This window comes from Podarcis pityusensis (genome assembly GCF_964106645.2).
Source record: "Podarcis pityusensis genome assembly, chromosome: 4".
NCBI lineage: Eukaryota > Metazoa > Chordata > Lepidosauria > Squamata > Lacertidae > Podarcis > Podarcis pityusensis.
In genome coordinates, this window is record NC_138027.1 from 32,930,833 (window position 1) to 32,946,378 (window position 15,546).

Consider the following 15,546-nt stretch of genomic DNA (forward strand, 5'->3'; position numbering starts at 1 on the left):
ATGAGGGGGTTCTTCGGTCTGATCGCACCAGAGCTCTTCTCAAATTTGGAACGTGTGAATCAGTCGACGCGTGTCGACGGCTGCAGCCTTACAAGCGCCCTTCGTCCTCTTCCTGGTCACCAAACGGCTCCTGCCTTCGCAAACCACCGGCGGGCAAAGCCTCACGGTTGGCGCGCTTTTTCTGGCGCGCCTCCCCCGCTCAGCTGCGTCCTTGCAAATATTTTGCCTCCCCGCTTGCCTGGGATTTGGTTTAGTCCAGCCCCACCTCTCGGACAAGATGGCGGCGCCCGCAGCGAGCGAGGCGGTATGGAATCGCCTGGAGGTGCCGTGGCCCGCGTGCAGCGCGACGGTCGCTGTAGCGGCGCAGCACTCGTCAGGTGAGCGGGGGGGGGGGGGAGCCTACTTATGCTCAGAGAATGTGGTTCTCAGTAGAGCTTAGCTCGCAGGCAAGTGTGCCCCTTTTTGGTTTCAATAGGTGGAAGTTAAACACGTGCCTCGCTCACCTCTTTTTAAAAAGCATAGTTTTGGCTGAATTTTGCTTCTTGGGGGTCTTTTGTTTTAATCATTCCAGTGGGAGGAAGATCAAATTAGTTCACATCCATTAGTTCACATTCTTGGGTTTTGTTTTGTTTTTGGTAGTCACAGGGTCTTTGCATGCTCCAACTGCATACATGGAGTAAAGATTAAGGTGCAGTTGTTAAACATGACACAGCATTTGATACTTTTTCCAAAGTTCGGTTTTGCGAATCTGTTATAGCCCACAAGGTTTCGTTCAAATGTTCAAAGACATGTTCTGCCAGAGTTGCTGACAGCACATGCAACCGATAGATTCAAAATCATTCCAATCCTCCTAATGTTGACCATTTGTTGGCATTCTTCTCTATATCCCAAGAGTTTGCCACACCAACCCCAGTTCCAATTCCCCCCAGTATTGTATCCATGAGATCTTTTTTACTTCTTTTCCAAATTTCACTTTCCCCTTTTGAAAGTCCTATAGCATACAGGATATCATTTGTCTCTCCCGGTTTTAAAAGAACAAAGTCGCCACGGTTTTGTGACACGGTCCTGTGCTTAACTGTAGTCAGTGCTTTCCTGTTGAGTTGAATAGGCTCGTAGAAATTAATAATTGAATTGTAGAGTTGGAAGGGACCACAAGGGCCATCTAGTCCAACCCCATGCAATGCAGGAATCTTTTGACCAGCATGGTGCTCGAACTCAGGACCCTAAGAGTCTCATGCTTTATGGACTGAGCTATCAACCTAAGTTGATCCTAATAGATCAGGACTGGAAAGTAAATTTACAGTCCTATTCCACTTCCTCAGTAGAAAATTCTGCTATACTCACTAGGACCTTCTTGCATAGGATTAAGCTAAATGTTGCCTCTCTCTCCTCCTTTTAGTCTGGTATGTTGTTAAAAGTGGGTATGTTATTATACAAGTTATACATGGATATGTGGGGAGGAGAGTTCTGTCTTTTGTTCTACTGTAATTTGAGGAAACATGATACAGAAACTGATACAGGAACTTAAATGGTCAAAGTGAGTTGATAGCACAAGTAATCTGGATAACGGTGGTGTGGTGTAGTGGTTAGAGTGCTGTAGGACCTGGGAGACCAGGGTACAAATGGCCACTCGGGTATAAAGCTCACTGGGTGACCTTGGGCCTGTCACTCTCTTAGGTTAACCTACTTCACAGGGTTGTTGTGAGGGTAGAAGTGTGTATTCCACACTGAGCTGCTTAGCTATCAGTGCAATAATAACTTCTACAACTGTGGAACTACTTTTTGAATAAACTCCAGAAACTGCATGGTTGCCTTCATTATCCCAAGAAAGAACCTCTGGACACTAGTTTTTCAGTGAGGTTTCGCAATTGGAGTGCAAGCAGTTGAAACAACTCCTTCCTGCTATGCTGTCTTCACAAGGCTCATGATAGGAGGCCCATTGGTTTTGTGGGCCTTGAGTGTTGCTGTCACTTTCAGAGACTGGGATGAGGGATTATGGTGGTCTGTGCAGAATAATAATAATAATTTTATTATTTACACCATTAAATTATTATTTGTAGCATCTTGCAGTGATGTACAACAGAGTTGCTAACTGGACTTTAAGTTCTGTAAATTGATTCGAGTCAAAATAGTGCTTGAAACTGGTGTGTTAACTTCCATGCTCAAATCAGCAAAGGGGAAAATATTACTGACTTCCATATACATATACACTTGCTAGAGTTAAGTTAGCAAGCTCTTGGGAGTTCTGAACGGTTTAGGACTTTGAAGTACACAGTTTCATATATACATGTTTGTTTGCCTGTTCCAGTGAGAAGCCTTTCCGCTGTTCTGAAGGGGTGTCATGCTGTGGACATCCTTCTGAAAAACAAAGCCATGGTTGCAGAACAGAGCCTGCTGCATTCAATCATGTATAATTTTCACTATCAGATGAGTCGTCATAGGTCATTTCGGTCCCTCAAGCAGGTAAGGTTGAGAGTTGTTCGGAAATATATTTAGACTTGGGATGCTTAAGGAATTCTTTGAAATGCAGCCATCTGTAGAAATCCACTGCTTTCATTTTGTATGTGGTGGTCTGATGGCTGTTTTGTATTTTTTTGTTTTGTGTGTGTGTGTCCCCAAATAATTACTATAAAAAGGGGTAACAGCTGCTGCACTCATTGAAAATGGGGCTGTAAATGCCTCCTGGACCAATAAAGTTTTATCAATGTGCCATTATTCGCAAGGAGACTGTACAGGCAGTTCCATGTTCCCAGTTCCTTTACTGTACCTCCTAAAACGCCTTTTCCATAGTTTAATTCAAGGAGAATACACATGCTATGACAGATTGTTCTTCGCATAATTCTACATGCTTACTACCATGAATCATGTCAAAATTTCTTCTTTCCCTCTTTCCCTTTCAGGTAGAACAGTGCTTGAAGCGTTTAAACAGAATGAATCTGGAGAAGCCAATTCAATACCTTATTCTTTTGGGCCCCACGTAAGTGCCATAAGCCAGAACATCTCACTTCTCTAGTTTAGATTCTGTAGTTTAGATTTACTTGGCTATTCAGGAAAGTACATCGGCATATTTTAAACCTGCTGGAAACTATGGGATTCAAACCAGCTGAAATTCAAACACTTATTGGGCAACAGAGTGTCTTGTTGGATCAATCTATGTTAGTGGAAAACAGTAGAAGCTTTGAAACTAGTCTGAACTTTTCAATATAGAATGAACAGATCTGTGTAATTCAAAAACTTATATTAATTGAAGTCAGCCCAACAGAAGGTACCATGCCTTGCCTTGTCCTTTTTATTTTTTTCCTATGTAACCAACAGCACAGTCCTAACCAAAAGAAGTAAGTCCTAGTTCCAAAGCAAGTCCTCTGTGAGGCCTAGGACATAACCAGCATTAAATATTGTGGGGTGCCAACACATAACCACACCATCTTCTTCTTGTCTCTTTATTTTCAATAGAAAACAGAAAACAGAAAATCCGGAAGAGGCCTTGGTTCCCAGTCAACCTGTGATAGAAGTGATATTAGTAAAGATTTTGGGTGGCTGCAAGCTGTTGCTGCGTCTGCTTGAATGTTGTTGCACAGCTTTTCTGTATCCTTCTGAAACAGTTTGGAATCTAATTTGAAGGTTCTTGTAATTCTCAGTGAGAGCCAGTGTGGTGTAGTGGTTAAGAGCGGTAGTCTTGTAATCTGGGGAACCGGGTTCGCGTCTCCGCTCCTCCACATGCAGCTGCTGGGTGACCTTGGGCCAGTCACACTTCTTTGAAGTCTCTCAGCCCCACTCACCTCACAGAGTGTTTGTTGTGGGGGAGGAAGGGAAAGGAGAAGGTTAGCCACTTTGAGACTCCTGAAGGGGAGTGAAAGGCGGGATATCAAATCCAAACTCTTCTTCTTCTTCTTCTTCTTCATTTAGTGGTGCAGAATGTCACAGGATATACCACATATTTGTTAGGGAAAACAGATTTGATGACATTTCATTTGCTTCTATTAATAAGTCATTTTGTATGTATGTATTTTGCATTTTGTATGCATGTATTTTGTGGTGAAGCAGTCGTTTGTGATTCATCTTCAGCATGTTGGTAGAGAATGAGACTCTAAATCTCAGGGTTGTGGGTTTGAGACCCACGGTGGGCAAAATATTTCTGCATTGCAGAGGGTTGGACTAGATCAGGCATAGGCAAACTTGGCCCTCCAGATGTTTTGAGACTACAATTCCCATCATCCCTGACCCCTGGTCCTGTTAGCCAGGGCTGATGGGAGTTGTAATCCCAAAACATCTGGAGGGCCGAGTTTGCCTATGCCTGGACTAGATGGCCCTCATGCTCCCTTACAATTCTACAGTTCTATGATTGATTTTATTGATTTTTTAATTGAGTATATGCCTCCAAAGCAGCATATAATCCTCAGTTTAAAAAAATAATCTTAAGGCTCACTACTCACTGAGTTCCACTGTGTGTTCATGCACAAAGTGTTCAATAAGTTCAGTCCTAAGTATATTTGATTGAAAGAAACATGCAGGAATATGTGTGCATAATTGAAAGTGTGTGTGTAATTTGGGTTTCTAGCCTCTTTCGTTAGCAGTCCAACCTTAGTTGTTATCCAACCTTAATCAATTTGCTCATCAGTTTGTCCCTTAAGCACCTGTGTTTGCAAGAGTACATACTGTTGAATACTGTGGTTTTGGGGTTGCTGAGCCGATTATGGTATGTATACCTGTAAAACATTTTAATTCTTTCCCTTCTGCTTGTTCACTTCAATGTCTTTAGCAGAGCATGGTCCCTGCTAACACCAGCAGTGAACATCCTTCCCATTACTTCCCTATTGCATATGGAAGGACCTAGAACAGATGTGCAATTTCTGTAGCACTAACAACAGTTCAGTAATGATTGCTAATGTGTGTGGGAAATCCAACCGGAAGACCCAATTGTTTATCAAGGAGTTAGTGATTCTAACATGGTTACCCTTCCTGCCTCTGTTCCTTCCCCCTCCCTGGCAGCTGTTAAGTTTTTGAAGGTGTGAGAACCTTCTCTGGTGTCCTAATCGGTTGGGAGGAAGTTAAGCCCCCCCCCCCCACAGCTGCCTTAATCAGTCAGGGAGGTTAGTGCTGGGAACCTTCTTTAATGTTGGAAATTGTTATTGGAAAGTGAGCCATTGGGAGGAGCTGGCTATAAAATCAGATGGTTTGGGCAAAGTGATTTAGAAGCTCGTGCACAGATTGATCGGCCACAGGGCCGTGCAATCTAAGGTTACCTGGGGGAGTCACTTCACCACTTCTTGAGGGCTTCCAAGTGCCAGATAGAAGTGCATGCCTGGTATGTATATATTGTTTGCTGTTTAGGAACCAAATCTTCTCCTCCTCACTCGTGTTTTGTATTGCTTCTGAATCTCTTTTAAAAGAACCACCTTGCATTTGGCAAGACAGTGTGTTCCCGTTAACTGACCTGACCAGCTTTCTTCTAAACAAGTAACATTTTCCAGGGCAAAGATAATCCGATAATACTAGGGTTGTGTGTGGGGTTGAAATTGGAGAAGCAGCATTTTACTTGTAAACCATTGATAAAGCAAGCAATGAAGTAGCTGTGACTGCAATCATTTCCCTGGTTCCTCTGTCTGTCCACCTCTGCCTTTGGTTAGGTTAAGGTAGATTCCTCCTTGCAGGGCACAGGGCTGGTGGCAAGTGCTACACTTACACTGAAACAAAGCAGAAGCACTGCCCTTAGGTTTACACATTGAAAGAGAAACTAAGGAAGGAGGTAAAACTAATGGTAGACGAGGGAGTACAGTTTGATAAAGAACTAACAGGCAATGTAAGTGGTATTTATATTGAAGCAGGGGCAGGTTAATGGTCTTTCCATGGTGGCAGAGGTGCAGCTAACTGGGGTCATTTAGTCCTCAGGCTGCTGTCTATTTCCTTGAAGGCAATTTACACAAATAAATTCCAGATGCGGAAAGCAGGTACTGTGTAAAGATGTGTTTTCATCTCCTCTTCTTTGCCATAGGATCATTTATAGAGGTGTGTTAAAAAGCCTCGCTTCTCTATATATGAGGCTGTTTGAATTGCTTCAGGAAGTTTCAAAGACTCATCCGAGGCCTTACATTAAAGGATTTGCCTTTCCTTCCGAAATATACGAATTTCTGGGGACCACAAATTCAGAGATTGAAATGAAAATGCCCAACAAAACATTTGTATTGAAAAAGGCTGGACCTGGATGGATGACTAGACTTTTCCCAGGAAGCAAGGCTGTATCTCAGTCTCACGCTTCGAGTACAGCTGTGCCTACAAAAGTCAGAAAGAAGGTTTCTGCTCAGAAGACTATTGATATTGGGAAGCCAATTCTGGTAAAAAGAACTAACCAAGGTAAGAGACAATGGTCTCCTTATTTATTTATATTTATTTCACAACATTTAATACACTGCTTGCTTCTAATAAAACTTCCATGCGGTTGACAAAAAAGAGAAAAAACAATATCGGTAGACAATTAAAAACAAATATTTAACTTTTTCTTTTTTTAATGTTTAAAATAATATGCTAAAACAAGATTAAAACACGATAGCTTCTACATGTCTGGATAGGATTGCCTAAAGAAAATCATTTTTAATCAGGTGCCAAAAGAAGTAAAGTGAAGGTGTCTGGTGACAATAGACAGGGATTTCCTAAGAGTGTGTTGCTACACTATAAGGATGGAATGAGTATTATGTGGGCATCTTGGCCAGGTACTGCTGGGCAACAAGGTGGCAATGAGGAAGAGATGAAGGTTGGGAAGCCAAGTTTGTCTCATTGGGGATTGGCCACCCTCATGTCTGTATTATAGCACGATATGCAACTTATTGTGCTCTAAAACTTGCATCAAGTTGCATGGAAGGTGTCTTCTTAATTTGTTGTTACAACTTATTGCCCACCCTTCATCTTAATTAAGATTTAAACACACAATATTACACAATATTGAAAACTGTTTAAAACAATTTAAAATTACAGAAATAAGGGGAGTCCTTAAAAATATGCATCTCAAGTGTCAAAGGTAGCAGGGTAAAGAGGTGCATCTTCAGCATAATCCTAAAGCTGTATAATGAAAGCACCAGACACACCTCTGGGAAGAAAGTTCCACAAATTAAGGGCTGCCACAGCAAATTCCCTTTCCTGGGCCGCCCTCTCCCCTGAGCTTCTCAGGGTGGTGGAAAAACCAAGAGGGCACCTTCTGCTGATCTTGGCAGCCAAGCAGGTCTGTAAGGAAGGAGGTGATTTTTCAGGTATTCAGCTCCTAAGTCATTTAGTGCTTTAAACAGTAACATGAGCACCTTGAATTGGGCTGGAAATGAACTGGCAACCAGTCCGTTGTGCTGCTTGTATGTAATGGGGAGAGATGAAATTGCCTCATGCCCCAAGATGCTCTGGAAATAGCTGACAACTGCATTGTGGAAGAACTCTGATATTCCCTTGGCTTAACTTCAGTAAAATGCTTAGAATATACATTAAGATCCACTGATTGAAGAATAATTTTGTTACAAATAACTCTGCTTAGGATCATAGCCAAGCTCTTTTTTCTGTTATGACATGGCAGCTGTGCCCTTTCTTCCAGATCTTGGGAAGGAGTTTGCGTTTGATGTCAAGAGCTTATGCAAGTTCCCTAACCCTGCACCACGGGAGGTTTGTTTTTTTCCATTCTGTGTTTGTCTTGAATATGTGCTCCTTTTTTCCTCTTCTGGGCAGAAAATATTACTCTGTGACTTTCTGCCATGGTATTAATTTGCTTCAAGAGGTGCACCTTTCAATATAGGTCTTTGTCAAAATGTAGCTTTTACATGGTGAACATGCAGATCTGGATTGTACAGTGCTGTAAATATATACTGTACAGTGCAAAAGTGTATGCAAGGTAATTGTTTTGGAATTTGCCATGAATATGTATAATTCCATTTGTCCACCTCTTTTGCAGATGGGAGGAACTAACATAGTGATGCTGTGCAAGCTTAATGGAAGCCAATTCCACTGAAAGCTTTAGAACTTCAGCGGCTAGAATCTGAATAATTTCTCTGGGAGGGTCATGGCTCAGTAGCTGACCATATCCTTGCAGTTGACCAGAAGTTCCAAGGTTTCTCACAGCCTCACTATTAATGATATTTTAGATTTGAAAGATCTCTGCCTAGAGCCTAGCTGAATTGTTGCTCATCAAAATAGAAAACACTGTACAGGGCCATACCTAATATGTTTAAAACAACAGCTTTGAACAGCAGATGCACCAAGAAACAATTTTTGTTATGTATTGCAAGGAGCCACTGTTCAAGAAACACAATTATAAAGGCCATATGAACTTCAAAGTAGCAAAACATTGGGGGGGGGGTATCCTGGTCAGCATGTAGGGCCAAAGATAACCACTGACTTAAAAGAATATTTAACATTTCTCCTTTACTAATGTCCTTCCATTTTATTTCAGAATACAAAAGTCACAGTGAAGTTTCCTGGGTCAAAAAAGAGAACTATATTGGTTTCTTCTAAATCACTGAGGTCCCAGCATCTTAAATCTTTTGTCTCCAAATTTCAAGAAGCATGCACCTTCAGAGAACTGTCTGACACGCTCAGAACAACGGTTCTGTGGTGCAAAAGCAATAAACTTGGGCCACAGGCTTTTTTCTTGGGAATGAAACTTTTGAAAAGTAGGCGGTTACAGCATGTGGAAACACAGGGTTGCAGGTTTGTATAAATGGCAGTGCTGGATTTCTCTGAGGTAGCAATTGCAGAAGACTATTCTGTGCTTACTATCTTTCTTCCCTGATCTTTCAACTGTTCCTTTCCTTCCCAGCTCATGAGAAGGCTGCCATAAATGTGGGAAATTATATAAGGTGCAGATAACTGCAGGATAGATCACTGCCACAGCAGTTATCTGTGATTTGGCACTGTTAGAAGCATAATGCAAAGTGTGCTATGTTGGTTTCCCCTAAACTACTTGCAGTCTATGCCTACCTAGAACTATTATTCTGTTCATAGATCTGTATATTAAATAAGCTAAGACTGATGGGTTTTTATAAGAATATAACTTTACCTTGGGATTGTGGCAGTGAAGGAAGGTATATTCCTGGTCTCCACCACTAGCCGTGAGACCAAGGTGGGGGGAAACTTTGACTCACAGAAGGAACATCATGCTTACTTTCCTCTTTACTTCCCATTCTTTTTTTTTTCCTTTCTCCTTTTGTATTGGACCGCGCCTGCCCACAGGCGCACAAACCTACACTTTTTAAAGAATTGTACACTTGTAAGTGCCTTACCTGTCCAACCTATGGACAGTAAATTTATTACTTAATAACATTCATAATGTGGTAGTTACTCTTTCTCAGTCTGATATTTAAAATAAAACTAAAGGGGCAGGTAGAAACATATTTTGGGGGCCATGGTGCCAGTCCAGGCTGCAATTTATTTTAGATTTTGATAATGGACAAAGCTGTTCCAGATGAGCAGACTAGCTTGTGCAAAAGATCCTTGGTTATGCAAAATAATCTACTTGTGCTGTAATGAAGAAAATCCCTCTTAATTGTCAGCTTACTTGGCATTAAACTTTAGAGTGATTACTTTTGAGTAGACACAGCAAGAATTTCACTTGTTAAAGTTGCTAAAATTTATCTTTGCATTCCAGCTTGCAACGGAAACTTGGCTGCATTAAAGCTACTCTCTGTAAGTATCTCACGCTTTCAAGCTGCAGAGTGAGACCCAGCCAAAGACTTAACGCGCATTCCCATCCACAAAGACAGATGAAACGCTCAAGGAAATCAAGATGTGTTTCAAGCAGTGCACCATCTTGCATTGTTCCCATACAAAGAGACACTTCTATCCATTTGAAGAGCAGTAGATATCTTCCTCAGTGCTCTAGCTCCTTGTCTCCAGTTTGGGATGCTGACCACGGTGGTACTACCTACAGTGTTGATAAGCAATCACATGGCCATCCTTCTGACCTTGTGGGGCTTGGAAGAAAGACTTCCCATAAACAGAAAGAAGCCACAGAGAATGAAGATGATATTGATGACATTTTTAAAGCAATAGGCCTATAGCATTCTGTTCCATTAAACTAATTTAAACTGTTCACTGAGTCTGTGTTAAGAGAAGATGGGTGTTACCTAAACAGAATGCATCAAAAACACTGCTTCCTGATTTGAAGTTTTTTGCAAGCATTATCATTACATATGGTTGACACTTTAATTGCTGTTAAGTGGCAGACTAACAGCAAAACTCAGCTTTTGTATATAAGCAGCAGCATGCATTTAGATGCTTTGCTACATTTTGTACATGGACTGCACTCTCATTCCCCAGGGTGAATGTCTAGTGAAAATGCAACACCTTTAGGGGGAAAATTGTAGGGTCCTACAAACCCATCCACAATGGTAGGACTATGTTCACTTTGTAGCCAGAATGCTGGCTGATGGGTGGGAAGCAGAATACCAGCACAATAAGAAATGCACAGCACATGCAACCTGAGCAACATTGCACTGCAACATTTGCTTGCATCAGCTGTTTCTCAGTCTTAGCACTCCTTAGAATATGCTGAGACAGAACATCAACTACATGCTATTTAAACTCAAAGCAGGTAGAAGCAGACCAATACTCAAAACTATTTGGTAACTAGAAATTGCTGTCAACTCAGTTTCTGCTCAGGTAGTTGTGTTTAGCTACTGCAGTGCATAGAGTTAATACTTTTTTTAAAAGCAAAAGTGATGCTGGTGTTGGTGTGCCTGCTTATGACTACCCCACATGTGTCCAAAGGGGTTAATTCATGTTAACGTAGTCAAAAGCTGAGGCAGGCTTCAAAAATTGTATTGATCCTTTCAGAAAAGTACAGGAATCATCTTGGTTTCTCCCATTACAAGAGATGCATGGGTGAAAGTGTTTATTCATATTCATTAAGAATTCCAAATCACTAGTATTTACTGTGAAAGAACATTAATAGGAAGCAATTCATAAATTGAATCAGTTATACAATGTGTATCTATACAGTAACTAAGCAAAACAATGACCCTCAAAAAACAAAACAATTATTCCAGTTACAAAGTTCCCCCTGTGAATTAACATTTACAAAACAAAGTGTTGGTTTGTCTTCTGGTAGCGGCAATATCCAAACATGTAAGCACCTGTTCTGGGCCATCCTTCCTCAGCTGAAAAAAAAAAAGTACAAATACAGTGTTTCCTCCACTTACTCAGAGAAACAAACAACACTGCCTATAATATATGCCTCAACTGCCAAACTGCAAGTAGCTCTGATCTCTCGACATAATTGCCCATAGCTTTCACGCCTGTTTATGGAATGAGGCACCTCATTTTGGAGTAAGTACCTGTGATGTGTACAACTAGCAAGATGGATATTTTTTCACAATGTTGGTATTAACTAACCTAGAGCTATGTACAGTGGTGTGTTTTCCAATTTTCACAGAACCTAAAAGCCACTGTAGAATTGCCACTTAAGGTATATTTGGGAAGAGAAGGTACCCACCCACCCTCAAACTGCAGAGATTTGTTCCTGTTAGTAAAGTACTACTGTAATTGTCTACCGTGTCATGGGGAATGCAAGCACTTCACTTTGTTTGGTGAATCCTTGAGGACAACACAAGTCAGAAAAATGAAACATACCACCCATCTGCATCACATGACGCCTTAAGATCCATAGTTTGCTTCATCAAATGCCTTTCTGGCCCGTTTCAGTTCTTCATTCATTGTTAACAAGTCTTTCACACGAGCAAACTTCCGTGGGTCTTTACGGATCAGGAAGACAATATCTTCAACCTGTACTCGACCCTGCCGTCCAATTGACATTGCTTTGTGGGTCTATTGGTAGGAAAAAATTGATCAGTCACATACATTCTAAGAGAGGTTCAGTACCTGTACTATGGATTTGACCATGTGTTCTCTTGAATGTTTGGATTTCTTCCCTTGCAGCAACCTGTATCATGAAATGAATTGTAGTAAACAGCACTAAAACACAGCCCTTGTTATGCTTGTAGCATTCTTCTTTTATTCAATTAAAGTGAGCTGATCAATAGTTGCCTTATATACATCTTCCCTTCAAGGCTCTGCTCTTTGCTTTTCAAGTAACAAACAGCAGCACCAAAAACAAAGCTCATATCTCACAGCATCTGCTTCACCCAATTTGTAATATACAAGCAAACAAGCAAGACCTACCATTTCTGTGATGAATTCTATAACCAAGTCTTCAAGAATATCCACTGACTCTGTGTAAGGATTCTGATCATCTCCAAATCCATACATCATACATCTTACTGTAGAATGAACAAACGCCCACAGTGAGATATGGAATGGAAGCACTCTAGAAAACTTAAGACCTATTCACTATGTTTCTCAATAAGCGTGACTCGGCAGTCATAGTCTTCCAAATTGTTCAAGCAAGCAGAAGCCTACATCTAAGCTTCTCAACTAATTTTTAAGTTGCAAATATTCCCCACTTGGAAGTATATGATGGATGATATAGGGTTCTTAAATCAAAACACTGTCACCCTGTTGATGGCAGTATGCATACTTTTAAGACAATGCCCAATAAGGTGTTTTTTCAATGGAACCTTGATGCTAAGAACTGCAGAAAGCATGTGTAACTCCAATGAAAAGCTGCATGTGGAAAACAAAGAACAAAGGAAACAGGAAACCAGTAACGTCACATCCCGTCTCCCTTTCCCGTGAGAATCCAACAATATCTGGACTGTGGAATGTAAACATAGTCCTGTGACTTGCAAGCAGCTGCTCAGTGAGAAACAGAAACTAACATCAGGCCCCTGGAAGGGACTTTGGACATGCCTGGGCTAATGTGTGCTTCCTAACAGCCACAGAAGAATGCAGCAACAAGGTCGACAAATACAGATGAAGCATTCTAAATCAAAATCTGAGGGAGAGTTCACATGTACATGTTAATCTCTAGAAAACATCAAGATCAAGTGTTGGAGCATGTATGCATGAAATAATAATTTCAGATTAAATACTTTTTATTCTACCTCACATAATTTCACACAATACATTTTAATGGAAATAGTTCACATATTCATCTATGAATCAAGTGACATCAAATGGCATGCAAAAATGTGTGAATCAGCCCTTAGTCTCAAGCTGGGCATGACGTGAGAGGGTTTCTACTTCTATTTATCCTCCAGTCTTTTCTGGAATTTAACTGTGGTATCAATATTCAAAAAGCGGTTTATGGAGGTGGGAAAGGGGTCCTTTAGAAAGTAGGAAAACGTGAAGAGGTTAAACCTTATAATAACATGAAACACAGGAAGCTGCTTTACACCAAGTAAGATCTTTTAGCTCAGTATTGTCTACACCAGGGGTGGGGAACCTGTGGCCCTTCAGTTGCTGGGAGTCTAAATCCCATCAGCCCCAGCCAGCATGATCAGTGGAGCCCCAACTTACATTCCTTGGAGAACAGCCTTTTCCTTTTCCCCTGTGCACCATCTGGGCCTCCTCCAGCCTCCTCAGTATCTTCTTCAAACTAAAAACGGGGGGGGGGGGGGGGGAAGAAATCCCAAACAAGAATGCAAGAGATTAATAATAATAATAATAATTTATTATTTAGACCCCGCCCATCTGGCTGGGTTTCCCCAGCCACTCTGGGCGGCTTCCAACAGAATATTAAAATACAATAGTCTATTAAACATTAAAAGCTTCCCTAAATTATAAATTATAAACTAGGCTTTGTTGTTTAGTCGTTTAGTCGTGTCCGACTCTTCGTGATTCCCATATTTGATTTAAGAACTGAATGACCGAACAGCGAACCTCTGAACACTTGTTAATTTGGCAACATCCTACAAACCAAGAGTAAGTGGCAAGGAAGGGGAAAGTAAAGGGTAAGCGTAGCCGTAGCCCCCTGCCCTTCCCGCCCCCCTTTCCCCGAAGCCAGCAAGCGCCTTCTCCAGACTCCCACCCCGACCTTTCCTACTCACAGGAGGGTCCTCTTCTTCGTCCGCCATAACTGCAGCAGCCACCTTCCCTTCCAGGCTTCCGCCGGGATAGCAATTCGCGTTCTTATTGGTCGCGTCGACGGGCACTCTTGAGCATGCTCTCTCGGAGCTAATGAAGCTGTAGACCTTGCCCTTTTCCAGTCCCTTCTTTCCGTAGCTCTGAGGAACGCGAAATGGGAGTGGGTGGGGGGGGGTTACAAAGCTAGCAGCACGCGTGCGCAGTAGGAGCGACTGAAGTCCCTCGCCCTCTTTGGAAATGGATATGCCATAATAACCCCATTCAAAGCGCATGAAGAGTTTGCTTCTGGGGCAAGATGGGCAGGGTGTTGGATAAAGCTGAAACATATTAAACAACCAATTCCCGCCCTTTGTGAGTGGCAACGGACGGTGCAAACAAGGAGCTTCGTGGCACCTTAAAGATGAACGGGTTTGCAGCAGCACAAGTTTAGAGTCCACTTCATCAGTACATTCAGTATTCAAACCCGATATGCTACAGTAAATCTGCTAATCCTTAATGTGCCACAAGACTGTTATCTGTGGTGTCTTTGTAACTTCTGTTTGCTCTCGAATATACAGATTTGAGTAGGAAGGAATAAAAAAGGCAGTGATGGTGATATAAGTAAAAAACAACAACTGCCCTTTTCCCTTATGGGCTACCCAAGAGCTCATATAGAGTCCTTTTGTAGGTTCTCTATCAGTAGGAGAAAATAACAGAGACCAACCAGAGAATATTGAGAAGCAAAGCAGCTAGTAAGCCTGATCTTTATTAACTGTTGCAACAGGGTGCTCCCACACACACAAGAGAGAGGAGGAAGACCCAGAGCCATGCGTTCAAACCCCTATAGACATTTTAAATGGCCCACCCTAGAGTCCAAGACCACCCCCAGAAACATCATACATACATCACAGAAAAGGCGGTCTACAACAGAAAACTGAGTGCGTTGTTTATCTCATGTCTGGCAAGTTACCTGATTGCATTATCTGGGTTTTGGCTACTCTTTTGTTATTATAACTACTTAATTCCTGAATCTAGGTCACAGGCTCACACCCTGTTCATATCTTGAATGTGCCCTTAAGACAGGATTTGTGAGGACAGGATTTGTGAGGAAAGAGACAATGGGGAGGTTTCCCACTTTGACCTTGCAGACAAATATTTGAGGTCAATTTGTTCGGGACCTAATCTGTGGGGTTTCAGACATGTGGTTTATATGTACAGTTATGAACATTTATTTTATATATATATGACCTTTAAAATTCTTATAACAGATGGTCCTGAAGCAGCTCTCCAATGCAACAGCAGCTCCTTACTGTTTCCATTCCAGGATGCTGCTTGCCAGCTAGCAACCAACCCACAGGCATTAAGCATTTATTGACATCAGTTTGCTATAGTGTGAGAGAGATACGTGCTCAGGGCTCAGTTTCTTGTTAAGCTCAAGCAGAGGGAATGGTGCCTTGCCCCACTACTGGGGCTAAATCAGCATAGCAAAAGTAGGGTGATTTATGTAAGCATTTGTCAGGAGTAACTGGGGAGCAGCCACTCTGCTTATCTTAATTTTTTATGCAAATATTTATGCCACTGGGCTCATTTCCCTCCCTCCTGCATAATCATGTACCA

At 41.7% G+C, this 15,546-nt stretch overlaps 2 protein-coding genes across 2 annotated transcripts; one reads left to right on the forward strand and one right to left on the reverse strand.

Moving 5' to 3' along the window:
• The first annotated feature begins 248 nt into the window (after positions 1 to 248).
• RMP64 (ribonuclease MRP subunit p64) lies at positions 249 to 10,062 on the forward strand. The gene is made up of 9 exons (XM_081004325.1): positions 249 to 377; positions 2,309 to 2,463; positions 2,901 to 2,977; positions 3,454 to 3,585; positions 4,619 to 4,696; positions 5,993 to 6,351; positions 7,571 to 7,638; positions 8,423 to 8,679; positions 9,617 to 10,062. Exons 1-9 carry the CDS (start codon positions 278 to 280, stop codon positions 10,026 to 10,028), a joined length of 1,638 nt encoding a protein of 545 aa, XP_080860451.1. The 5' UTR covers positions 249 to 277; the 3' UTR covers positions 10,029 to 10,062.
• Positions 10,063 to 10,821: 759 nt separating this feature from the next.
• TAF13 (TATA-box binding protein associated factor 13) lies at positions 10,822 to 14,069 on the reverse strand. The gene is made up of 5 exons (XM_081004340.1): positions 13,914 to 14,069; positions 13,384 to 13,462; positions 12,148 to 12,245; positions 11,599 to 11,793; positions 10,822 to 11,126 (listed from the first exon to the last, which is right to left on the reverse strand). Exons 1-4 carry the CDS (start codon positions 13,938 to 13,940, stop codon positions 11,623 to 11,625), a joined length of 375 nt encoding a protein of 124 aa, XP_080860466.1. The 5' UTR covers positions 13,941 to 14,069; the 3' UTR covers positions 10,822 to 11,126; positions 11,599 to 11,622.
• Between the last annotated feature and the right edge of the window lie 1,477 nt (positions 14,070 to 15,546).